The sequence below is a fragment of the Furipterus horrens genome, unplaced genomic scaffold (genome assembly GCF_987537825.1).
Source record: "Furipterus horrens unplaced genomic scaffold, mFurHor1.1.pri manual_scaffold_4, whole genome shotgun sequence".
NCBI lineage: Eukaryota > Metazoa > Chordata > Mammalia > Chiroptera > Furipteridae > Furipterus > Furipterus horrens.
Genome location: NW_028327174.1, coordinates 202,196,726 through 202,208,293, shown reverse-complemented (window position 1 = coordinate 202,208,293; position 11,568 = coordinate 202,196,726). Strand labels below are relative to the sequence as shown.

At 61.0% G+C, this 11,568-nt stretch overlaps 1 protein-coding gene across 1 annotated transcript in view; it reads left to right on the top strand.

Annotated features, from left to right (window-relative positions):
• Positions 1-142: 142 nt before the first annotated feature.
• Positions 143-11,568, top strand: part of AK8 (adenylate kinase 8) — an 80,906-nt gene continuing 69,480 nt past the window's right edge. Inside the window, exons 1-4 of the mRNA XM_090274936.1 lie at positions 143-266; positions 2,885-2,969; positions 8,752-8,801; positions 9,821-9,934. Of these exons, the coding sequence (XP_090131062.1) occupies positions 183-266; positions 2,885-2,969; positions 8,752-8,801; positions 9,821-9,934 (333 nt within the window). The 5' untranslated portion in view covers positions 143-182. The remainder of the gene's footprint in view (positions 267-2,884; positions 2,970-8,751; positions 8,802-9,820; positions 9,935-11,568) is intronic.

Below are 11,568 nucleotides of genomic sequence, written 5' to 3'. Positions count from 1 at the left end.
GCCAGGGCCGCTAAGCGCCTTGACCCCAGAGCCTGAGCCCAGGCCCGCGGCGCGCGCCAGTGACGTCAAGGAGCGGCGCCCCTGGCGACGGCGGTCACTAGGGAGCGGCGCGCGCTGATGACGTCAGGAGCGGCGCCCTTAGCGACGGCGGTCACTAGGGAGCGGCCGTGCTTCGTCGCAGCATGGACGCGACCACGGCTCCGCACCGCATTCCCCCGGAAATGCCCCAGTACGGGGAGAAGAACCGCGTCTTCGAGATAATGCAGGTGACCCGGGCAGCCCTATCCTGTCGCCACGTTGCGCGGAGGCCGGGGAACCTCTGTAGCGGTGTACCAGGGTGCGCGCCCGCGACCCGTCAGCAGAGGGCCGATGGCTGTTACCCACGAGGTTGCCTGACTTGGGGTGTCTCGCTCTTGTACCGCCGTGACCTCGAGGGGTCCCTCCATGTGAAGACACCCCCGCCCCTGTCCCGCGGACCCAGGGAAAAGAACAGGGGCAGGCCCTCCAGGCCACGGTTTGGTCCTGGCTCTCTGCCAGCCGGCTGGGTGGCCTGGAGCAAGTCCGTTCCTTTTCTGGGTTCCCCCATCTGTGAAATGTCAGGTCGCAAGAGGCGGTCTCCAAAGGGCTCCTCTGGCTGTGACATTGCGCCTGTCCGCAGTGTTGGCTTTTGCGCTGGGGCGCGCCGGAGGTCAAGATGGCACGCGCATCCTGAGATGGCCCTTCCTTCTCAGGGCCGGGAGTTCCCGGCAGCTCCCAAGCTCTCCTCCTGGGCTCCTGACCTGACTGGGTCCCCACGCCGCGGATCACCTTAGGGGGAGCCCTGCCCCAGCGTGCACTGTAGGTGCCCCTTCTGCCCCTCCTGGAGATAAAGGCTTTCAGGAGCTGTCCAGCCGCTCAGACTCCGAGGGCCAAAGGGAAGCTGGAGCCCGGCTTCCAGGGCGTTTGTCTGCTCCTCTGGGTTTGCCCCATCCCCTGTGGTCATTTGAAACCGACCTGCACACGTGAGAGCAGACCTCAGAGTAGAACACCCACGTCTCCATCTCTCCAGCACACGTACGCTTCCTTTGGAGGGTGTTAACTGATAAGAGGAAAGAGAGAGGCAGGGAGAGATCTCAAATTGAGTGACCAGGCTAAGTAAAGAAAGTGGCCGGTTGAATTATAAGTCAGCAGGCGGCAGGTAGGGTGCAGGAGCTCCTGGGAGCACTGCGCGAGGTCCGCGCCCGAGAACTTGTATCAGCATCGTGACTTGTGGAAGGAGCGGCCCCAGAAAGCTCTTAGTCCAGCGTTTCCAGTCCTTAGTCACGTGTGTGTTTTCACCCTTGCCTCTACCATTTACACTTTTTATTTTAAAATGATTTTAGACCCACAGGAAGTTTCAAAAAATAAAGTTCAGGTGTACCCTTCCCCCATGGCACGTTGTCAAAACCAGGACGCTGAGGTTGGGACAAGTTAACTAAGGTGTGGATTCCACCCGTTTCTGTCTCCACTCCTGTATCTTGGTGTATGCGCCGTTCTACGAAATGGTGTCACCTGTATAGATCCACGTAACTACCAGCACGTTTCCTTTTAACTTAACCATTTCTTTAAATGAACCCACTTTTAGAAAATGAAGTGACTTATTCTTTCTCATCCTAAGCAATATCCTTGAAGTCATAGGTGGATGTGTTTTTCTAATACACATTAGATATGCAATTACTTAGAAGTGAAATTAAGCCTGTTCATCTGTGAACCATCTGAAGTCCTTTCACGCCCCCTCCCCAGTGACCCATGACTAGGGAGGTCATGCAGCCATGTCGCTTACTGGTGCGGGTGGGACACTGAGTTCTGGGGCAGGGCTTGCTGGTGAGAGTCGGAGTGGGCCTAGGATTTCTCAAGCTCAGTGCTCTTTTTTTTTTTTTTTTAAGACTTTACTATTTCTTTTTAGAGAGAGGAAGGGAGGGAGAAAGAGGAAGAGAAGCATCTTGTGTGCTCCCAACCGGAGACCTGGCCTGCAACCAGGCATGTGCCGTGACTGGGAATCGAACTGGTGACTTTTTGGTTCGCAGGCCGGCACTCAGTCCATTGGGCCACACCAGCCAGGGCTCGGTGCTCTTTTTACTGCCCCACACCCCTCTGTCCCAAAGGGCTGAAGCCCCTCTGCGTGTCCTGAGGGCTGAAGGAAGCTCTTATCGCCCCAGTCCAGCTCCTCTGAGTGGGTGGGCTCACTTCTGTGCCCTTGTGCTGGAACCATGGAATCCCTCTCCCTTGGGATTCCAGGGCCAGGCTGTCCCAGGACTGTTTAGGTACTTGGCCGGCAAATATTCTACCCCACTCCAGAGGGACTTCGGGGGCAGTGATGACTGTCCCCAGCAGATGTCTGCACCGGGCACTGACTGTGATTGTGCTGGGCACAGGGACGGGTGAGGCAATGCTGGGGCACGCGGCGGCTGCAGGAGTGCGTGGCAGGATTTACCAAGTGACTGTGGTCAGGAAGATATGCCTGCATCGAGACCTGGGGACTGAGGGAAGCTGTTCCAAGCTGGGGGAGCAGCCTTTGCTCAAACTCAGGGGTGCATGAGAGGAACTGAGAGAAGGCTGGTGTGCAAAGCACAAAGGGACCAAGGGGAGAGGACCGTGGGACTGACGGAGTCAGGGCGTGGTCCCTCCAGGCTTCCCCAGCAATGCCACCCAGCCTCTCCGTCATGCCTCTGCTCACGTGGACCCAAGCAGCTGCCATCTGGGGCAGGGGCTGAGTCCCAAGTTGAAGACACATTGATGGGGTGCGGTGGAGAGATCAGGCCTCCTCGCTGTTACCTATGGTGACAGGTTGCTGGGCCACCTGAGCCGGGGGGCGTGGGTGCCCCTGCAGATGTTAACCACCTGGGTGTCTGCCCTGCACCCACAGAACATGCTGGAGCAACTCCTGATCCACCAGCCGCAGGACCCCATCCCGTTCATGATCGATCACTTGCAGCGGAACAACGACAATGGTGAGCACTCGGGGGGCCCCCTCCCCTCTGCCTGGGAACAGCTGTGAGCAAGTCTGGCCTCCTGTGTCTGGAGGGAGGTCAGAACAGGTGTGGAGGGGTTTTGACAATTCGGGCCAGCGGTTCATTGAAAGAAGCCTTAGTTTCTTTGGGAGCACAACTAATAAAAATTCTCTCGCCAAGTAACGGGAAGGAAAACTGCAGCGTGGCCCACGGAATCAATTATTCATGCTTCTGCCCCAGCTGATGTCGCCTGTTGGGTGTAAGCTCTGTGATCACTTGTCAGGTGTAAATTTGGTTGCTGGTCTACCCAGACAGGCAGCACTTGGGGTTTCCTGCCGGTCTCATTATTAGCGCCCGTTAATGAGCTCCAGAGCCCCCCACGCTGTGGCCCGAGTGCAGGTGGGCCAGACGCCTGGCCGGCGCCCGGCACCGGGAGCAGAGGCAGGAGGCCCCCTTCCACGGCCGATGTGCTGGGTGGGGAGGTCGTGCCACCCTGTGTGAGCTGTCGGCAGAACCGGGCTCCTGGAGCCTTGATGTTTCTTTTATCGGAGCAGCAACCCCTTTGAAGCAGCCACCTGCACACCCGTGACATTGGCGCTCGGTGCGGCCGAGACAGACGGAGGCCTGAGGTGCCCCGTGGTGGGGTTCAGAGGCCTAAGATGAGAAAGGATGCTAAGCAGCTTAAAAAAGGGAGATAGAGAGAGAGAGGAGACTGCAAGCCTGCAGGTGAGCAGGGCGCCCTGGCCTTCCCAGCAAGCTCTGCCCTCAGGTCTCACAGTGTCAGCTTTGCCTGCAGAGCCCCGGACGGAGGGCCGGGTCACAGGCCTCAGCCAGCTGGTTCAAGGAGCCCCAAACAGGGCCCTTTTCTGAGCCTTGAGTTGAGAACTGACGCTGACTGTGAGGCCGACCCCAGGTGGTCACGCTGCCGTGACCTTGTGGGGCCAGGAGGGCTGCCACCCTCTCCAGCTGTCCTGAGTTCTCGGTGGGATTTGCTTTGCTGCTCGGAGATGCCTCTAAGAGGCCTCTGGTCTCTGCTTCCCGCGGGTGGGAGGCTCCCCTGCTCTGCAGGATGGGTGCTCAACCCCCTTCCTTCCCGGTGGGCTGCTGCAGACCAGGATCCCCACCGGCCTCACCCGCATCACCCGCCCTGGGGCTGGATGGGGCTCAGGCTGCGAAGCTGCATACTGAGGGCTGCTGGGGGCACTGCCACCACCAAAGCCACTCGGGAGGCCCAGGGACCGTGAAGGGGAGCTGAGAGCAAAATAAGGGCACAGCCAAGGGACGGCACTGCTCAGAGAGCGCGGTGACACCCTCCGCCACCCGCGGCGAGGTCCTGCTCACTGCCCCTCTCACAAGTTGCCTAGGCACCTGGAAAGGAGCCGCAGGACAGCATTGAGCCCCGGCCTCGGCTCCCTCATCTGTAAGACGCCAAGTGGGGTGACCTGGCTGAGAAGTTGGGGCTGCTGGGCACAGGAAGGACGCCTCGGGCCTGGCCCGCCCTGGCTCTCCCTCGGGGCTCCAGGGGCCTCGCTGTGGAGCTTCTGCTTGTGGAGAGGACGTCCGACTTCCCTCAATTAAAATGGCTCTTGGCAGAAATGGAACTGTTCGAACCGCAGGTGGGGTGGCCATGGCACTTCATGCCGGGCTGGCTGGAAACGTCTCTTTAGGGGCCTGGGGGCCACGCTGTGTGTCCCCATTCCAGCCCCGGCCTTGGCCCGTCTCCCCGGCTGGGCCTCCGGAGCCCGGAACCTGAGGCCGGGTCCACCTCTGTCTCCATCTTGCCCCCCTGTGTGCAGAGGCCGTTTTCAGTGTCCGACTGCCGGCGTCGCCGCAGGTTCAAGTTCGGACGCCATCTTTCTGTTGTGGACGCGGCGCAGCCGGCATCGGCGGGACAGTCGTCCTGGGCGCTGGCCTCACAGCCCCTCCAGCCCGCCTCAGCCCCTTTCCACTATCCCCAGTTTGCGCAGCTGCCCCGGCTGCTCCTCCAGAGCCCGATGCCTTCCCCTCGCTCCCCTGCTCCGCTGCTCTCCAGCCGGAGCGGCCTCCAGAGCTGCTTGGCTCAGCTCACACCGGGGGCGGCCTCTGCCCTTTCTGAGGAGCTGCAGGCCGTTTAGGCCCAGGGGCCATGAGTCACTGGGTCCTGGGCCTTGGGTGGGAGCGACTTTGCCCTTTCGCTCAGGACCGACCTGCTTAAGTGCCGAGCGGAGAGGGACGGTTGTGGGTTTCCCTCCACGTGCCCAGGCCTCCACCCGCAGGTGAAGCAGGAGCGTGGGAGGCAGAGGGGAGCACCCGCTTCTGTGGTTTTCTGGAAGGGGAGGAAGCTGTGTTCTAGAAGAGGGCAGGGGTGTGGGGGGCCCCCGACATCCGGGAGCGTTCCCACTGCCCGGGGCCGCAGGTCGGGTCGTCAGGCCTCCTCCCAGCCGTGCGGTGGCTGCAAACTGGGCTCTCGACCCTCTGCTTCCCAGGCCCGGGTGGGGGGTGGCCAGTGGCCGGTGGGGAGGGACAGAGGCCCTGGGCTCCCCAGTGTGGGGAGGGGGGGGGACTGTTCCCAGGCTAGTGGCCCCTTCCCTGCAAGGAGAGCAGATGGGGTACAAAGTGAGCATTTAGAGTAGCCCTGGGCAATGTTGAAGCAGGCGGTGGTGTGTGTGCTGGCGTGTTCCGTTTTTTATCAAACGTTTGTCCAGGAAAACTGTGTATTAGAGCTCCAATACCTAAGGGTTTTCTTGTGAATTTTAAATCATGCTCCTAGTTAAACCTCAGAAGGATCTGTGGATGGAAAGGTTTTTGATTTCCTTTGAAGTGGTTTGAAGAAGTTGATTACTCTTGGCAGTCAAGCCGCCTTTATGACACTGTTTATAAATAATTACTCATGAGCAGGGCTGCAGTTTCAAGGTGTTAGATTTCAAGAAACTGAAATTAATCAGATAAATGTGCGTGAGAAGTTGGGGGCAGGCCGTGGATGTTCCCTTGTAAAGCATTTCCAGAGATGCGTGCGCTTTGGGGGTCACTTACGGGAGCCTGGGCGGGTTTCCTGGCGGGCTTTGAACCCTGTCTCTTTGTCAAGGTGAGCGTGTGACTTGGGAGTCAGCTCGTTCCCACATGCGCTCGGCGCGGCGCCTCTGCCCTCTCCTCGGTTCCGTGGCCCTGAGCCTGCCGGGCGGAGGCCTGCGGTGAGAGCTGCGGCAGGAGGGGCAGCCGGAGGCAGAGGCGCACGCCGGGGCCAGACCCGGGAGCCCGCACTGTGCCTCCCTCTGGCTCTGGCAAGCGGCCTCCTCCCCAGGGTCTGCGCGCCCTTTGCTGCGTTCACGAGGCCTCTCACCTTCACTGCGCTCCCTGCCGCTCGGACGCTGCCCCTCCCCCAAACCTTCCATGGCACCCCCACTCCTGTCCCCGCTCATCCTCTCACCTGACCGCTGTCCCCAAAGCCACCTCACCTCCAGACTCCGCCTGCCAGCGGTGTTTCCCACCTGCTGTGGCCTCGCTCACCCAGGTGGAGGCCCGGAGGCCTGGCCCAGGTTGCAGGGCTCTGCAGGGAACGGGTGGTGTTCTGAGTTCCCGGTCAGGTGAGCCTGACCTGGGATGCGGTCTGGGAGGTGCTCTCTCTGGTGGCCCTGTGACGCCTGGCTCCTCGGTGACAGGCGGCAGGTCTGGTGGCCGCCCCACGGCCCACATAAGCGAGCGGCAGTGTCCGGTGCCCAGGGCGTCGGTGCTGTGTCCCCGGCCCCGCACCACGTGGGCCTTGTTCCCGGCTGGGTGGCCCTGGGCCTGGGCCTGCTGTGTAGGGTTCTTCGGGCCTCGCTGGCCTTGGACTCAGCTTCCTGCGCTCGTACCTGAGAATGCCGAGTGGCAGAGGGCGCCTTTGTCAGGGGGCAGTGCTGGTGGCGACAAAGGGGGCAACCACTCAGTGACCACAGAAGGAGAGGACAACAGCTGAGGAGGAGGCACTGCAGGTCCCGCTGTGTGTGGCTCCGCACAGTCCTGGCCCTGCCATTTCGTGGGGGACAGTGATGCCACCGCTGCTCAGCTGGGGCACAAAAGTTGGGTTGGCCTGGGGAGGACAGCCCTGATGGGGAGCTGGCACGGGAGGAGGTAGGAAAGGGGACACTTCCTCTGGAAGAATGAGGCAGCTCCAGACCAAGGGAGAGAGGGTGGTGTGGGGCTGCCAGGCGGCCTGGGTCCCCAGCGAGCGAGGCTGGTTGGGTGAGCAGGACACCCCCGCCTTCTGTGAGGTCATGCCCCTCCAGGTCCTGGAGGACTTAAAGGGACACAGAGCCCTTTGGCCAGAAGAAGAGCGGACGCCCGCTGCCATGCCTGCCTTGGAGGGGAAAGCATGTGGACGAGCGCAGAGTGGGAGCATCGCGGCGGGTGGCCAGGCGGTGTGAGGCACACCCCTCCCCGATCCGCATCACGACCCCCAGAAGCACGTGGCCTGCACCTCGCATCGCGGGGCTGAGGAACCACAGTGCTCTAGAGCAGTCCGTGGCGACACGTGCGAATCCCGTAGCAGCAGGAGCCGTGGCGTGTGTCGGACGTGGGTCGTGTTCTTGAGAGACCGGTTCCATCGTCAGAGGCGGCTGGAGGAGGACCGCTCTCTGCCAGGCCTGCCTGATGCGGTTCGCCTGTGACTGTCACCAGGGACCCTGGCCCGCCTTGCTTTTCCCGGCAGCATCCTGCCCAGTGCCGAGCACGGAAGAGGTGCTCAGTGAGCGTTTGTGGAGTGAATCTCAGTGATCTTGAACTTTCCCTCTGTACTTCCCCTGAAAAAGCAAAGGCGCTGTGAATTTGGGTGAAGGCCCATGAACCCAAGCAGCCCGGCTGGGCGCAAGTGCTGACCCTTCCTCCTCGGCCCAAACGGGCCCTCGCGCTCCTTCTCGGGGTCCCCTCCCAGACCAGAGGTCATGCACGGCCGTCCTCTGCGTGGAGGGTCCCCTCCTGGAGGCCTGGCAGGAAGGGGCTCCGCATGTGACATCAGAGGCTCAGGTGAGCCGGAGTGCGCGTCTGTCCAAACATCCCCGCCCTTTGTTCTCTGCCTCACGGTCAGGGTGGTGGTCAGCGATGCTGCTGTCCAGGTGTCAAGGTCTCTTTCTGCGCTCTGACCCAAGCGCCCACCCCTTCCACACCCTTCATAGGACGCTGGCCTTTTCCAGTGGCCAGCACCCCCGCCCCTCAGTCTGGTAGCCGTGTTAGGCACCCACAGGGCCAGGGACTTGCCCAGCCACAGCCAGGCACCTGGCACTGAAGCGTGGGGCCAGTTTCCATTTGCATAGAAATGCCGCTGTTTGCAAACAAAGACTTTCCTGTCTGGGCTCTTATAAATCTGGTCCATACACTGCAGGCTCTTCCCCATTATTTCCCTCTGTAAAATGATGGGGAGTACGATTTGCTAAATAAGAGGGCATAAATATTAAAGGAAGAAGCTTCGAAGGTCGATTTACATAAAAATACAGCTTTATTTGAGAGCATGTCCCCGAGACAAAGTCCCTGTTTAAAATGCTTTATGGTGTTTGAAATCGCAATTGTTCCTGATATTTATTAGTTCGGTGAACAAGTTCGCGTCCGTGTCCCCTTGGAGACAGAAAAATAAACCATCTCAGTGATCACTTACCTCTCCACACACAGAGTCCTAGGTGAGCGCGTCGCGGAGCCACTGGGTGACAAACGACCGTGTCACTTGCAGAAAATGAAATCTGGGGAGGAAAGGAATAAATCCCCCCGGAGCATGGCAGGCAGGGGAGGCTGCTTTGTCACACCGAGCGGTGACATTCACATCTCTTTACTCCAGTGCCGAGGATTGTAATACTGGGTCCGCCTGCCTCCGGGAAAACGACGATCGTAAGTGTCACGTTAAGTGTCGCCGCCCTGTGACCCCTCGGCCCGCAAAGCTGGGTGGAGGCCACACCTCCGCGGACGTTCGTGGCCACCGAGCTTTTCTTCGTTCCCTTTGCTGCTTCTTACCTCACTTGCAAGAGGCAGTACGTGTTCTGAGCAGAAAACCTAGAGAATACAAAAATAAGAAACCCCCGAAACACAATTCCCTGAGCATCCAGAGGGGCCTTGCCTGAGCGAGTCGGGCGGCCCCCGCCAGCGTTCTCTCACGGCCGCAGGACACCGGCCTGCTCCTTGCGCTGTCCCGCGGGCGAGTCCCGGCCTGCTCATGCTGACCGGGCGGTGTGCACAGGGTCTTTAGACTCATTCTTGACCTTTTAATTATGAGCCGGTTCGGCTCAGCTCCCGGATCTGACCGGGTCCGGCCGTTTGGCCACATCTGCGCTGACGGTCCTCTTTCCACCTGGAAGACAGCGCAGCTTTAAAGATACAGCGAACGTGCTGACGCCCCGCACCCCCTGCCCCCTCCTCTCCCTCCTGGGAGGCGACCCGTCCTCGAGCTGCTGTGTGCTCCGTCCTACCTGTGGCTTTAATCTTTAAGCTCTTTTTTTTTAAGCGCCAAAACCTTGTTAAACTTTGCATCACCCGAGACGGCGCTTTTTCCCTCTGAAAGCCCGCTCCGCCAGCCTCGGTCCGCCGCCTCGGAAGGACTGTGTCGTCCCTGAGCCTGGATCCCGGGCCCAGAGGACACTGCGGGCGGCGTCTGTGCACGAGATCACGCACGTCTGTGCTGCGTTTGAGCACGTGCAGCTGTTCTACTCAACTGTGTGTGCATCTGCCCGCCCGTCTGTCTCCGTCTCAGCTTTTCTACCGGGCCCGCAGTGGCCTCCCCCAGGGTGGGGGCAGTAGTCCCGCGCCCCGGCGGCCTGTCTGTTCTCACAACACAGGGACGGGCCTGGGAGAGCCGGCGGGGCTCCCCGTGGTGCGGCTTCCTGCCAGTGTCCCGTCCTCTGTCCTTCCGTCAGGCCATGTGGCTCTGCAAACACCTGAACAGCAATCTTCTCACCGCGGAGAACTTGATAGCAAAAGAATATTCCTCTCTGTCTGCAGAGGCCCGGACGCATTACCAGAAAGTGAAGGTAGGCCTGGCCCTGAGGGGACAGCGCTCCCAGGGCTCTGCACCCCCACCGCCCCACCCCGTTCCCCCTCCCAGTTGGATAAAGTGGGAGGACTTGCTGGGCTAACAAGATGCAGGCTGGCTGGGACGGAAGGGAGGGGAGACCCCTGAAATGGGGCACTTGTGCTGGTGGGTGTGGAGGTGGGGGCTTCCTGCTGGGAGGGGATCGTGACAGAGTGGGAGCAGGTCTCCTGCCGATGGAGCGGCCGGGGCCAAAGCCGCAGGTGTGGGCGGGGTGGGGGCTCCATCCCCCAGTGGCGCCCTGACCGGGGCCGGAGGGCGTGGCTGGCAGGGAGCTTTGAGGAGGGGTCCGGCTGTGTTGGGGAGGCCCGCCCTCCTGGATGAGTGAGGTGGAGGTGCCTAGTCCCGCCCAGGAAGCCCAGCAGCGCCTGTAGCAGTGGATCCCAAACACCGGACTTAATTGACAGGTGCCAGCTTCCCAGTTTTCGTCCCCATTTCCACCTTACGACCAACCAGGGGAAGCTCCCCTAACCAAGCCCATGGGGCGCCCGCTCCTTGGTGGCTTCCCGGGCCCCCCATCTCCATCAGGACACCCCCGAGCCCCCCTGTTCCCACTGGAGCGCTCTTGGCTCCTCGGCCTCCCTCCGTGTCTGCCAAACCCAGGGGCGGCGGCCGGCGCAGACTAAGCAGCCTTTGCTCTCACGTGGGTGCCCTGCGTTGACTCCCACACCCCAAAAATAAGGGCACGTTCTCATTAAACACGCACCCAAGCGTCACACTTAGAAAAACCTACCGTCCTTCTTCAGTAGCTGCCAGGGCTAACTTGGGCTCTTTGTTCAAAGCCCGGCTTGTTCTGTTCTCTCCCTCCTTCCGTCTCCTGGGCTCCCCCTCCCCCGGCCCTGCCTTTCAGAACTGGGAGGGTTCCTGCCACGCAATCCCGCAGCAGAAACTTTGAAACAAGAGCTGTCTCGAGGGGTTCTCTGGTTGGTTCTTAACTGACCACCAGTCCCAGTGCTGCCACCAAGAGCCATTTAGGGGGAAGGGGTGGGAATCTCAACTCTTCCCTCCCGACTTTGCTCTGGACAGATGTTCCTATTGTGGACGGAAGTGTCCACGACTCCCGAACCAGCGTCCCCCGTAGGTGACAGAGGGACGTCATGGGGCCTGGTGCTGCGGCTGCTCTGGGCCGTGTCATCCTGCGAGGAAGCCCAGGCCTAAGACATCCAGGGAGACGCCCCAGGGTGCGGAGCCCGGGTTTGAGCCTCCAGGAGCACGCTGCTCAGTCTTCAGGGCAGGGGCACCTCCCGGTCAGCCCCCGGGCTCTGCTCTGCCGGGGCGCTGGGGCTGGCAGGACAGGACAGGCCCAAGTCGGAGCCCCATAGTCTCGGCTGCCCTGATGGCAAGGAGGCAGGCAGGTGCTGCTTTGTCACTGAGCGGCAAGATGCGGGGCTTCTGGGTTCCGTCAGTGGTCCCTGGTCCTCCCCACAAAGCCGGGCTTTGGGGTCAGGATGGGAGCGCACGTCAGTCAGAGCCCTGGACCGAGGGGGCCTGACTCCCGCAGAGACAGCTTGGCAGGACTCTGAGAAGCAGCCCCCGGAAGCCCCCGTTGCTGCCTGTGACACATCAGAGCTGGCA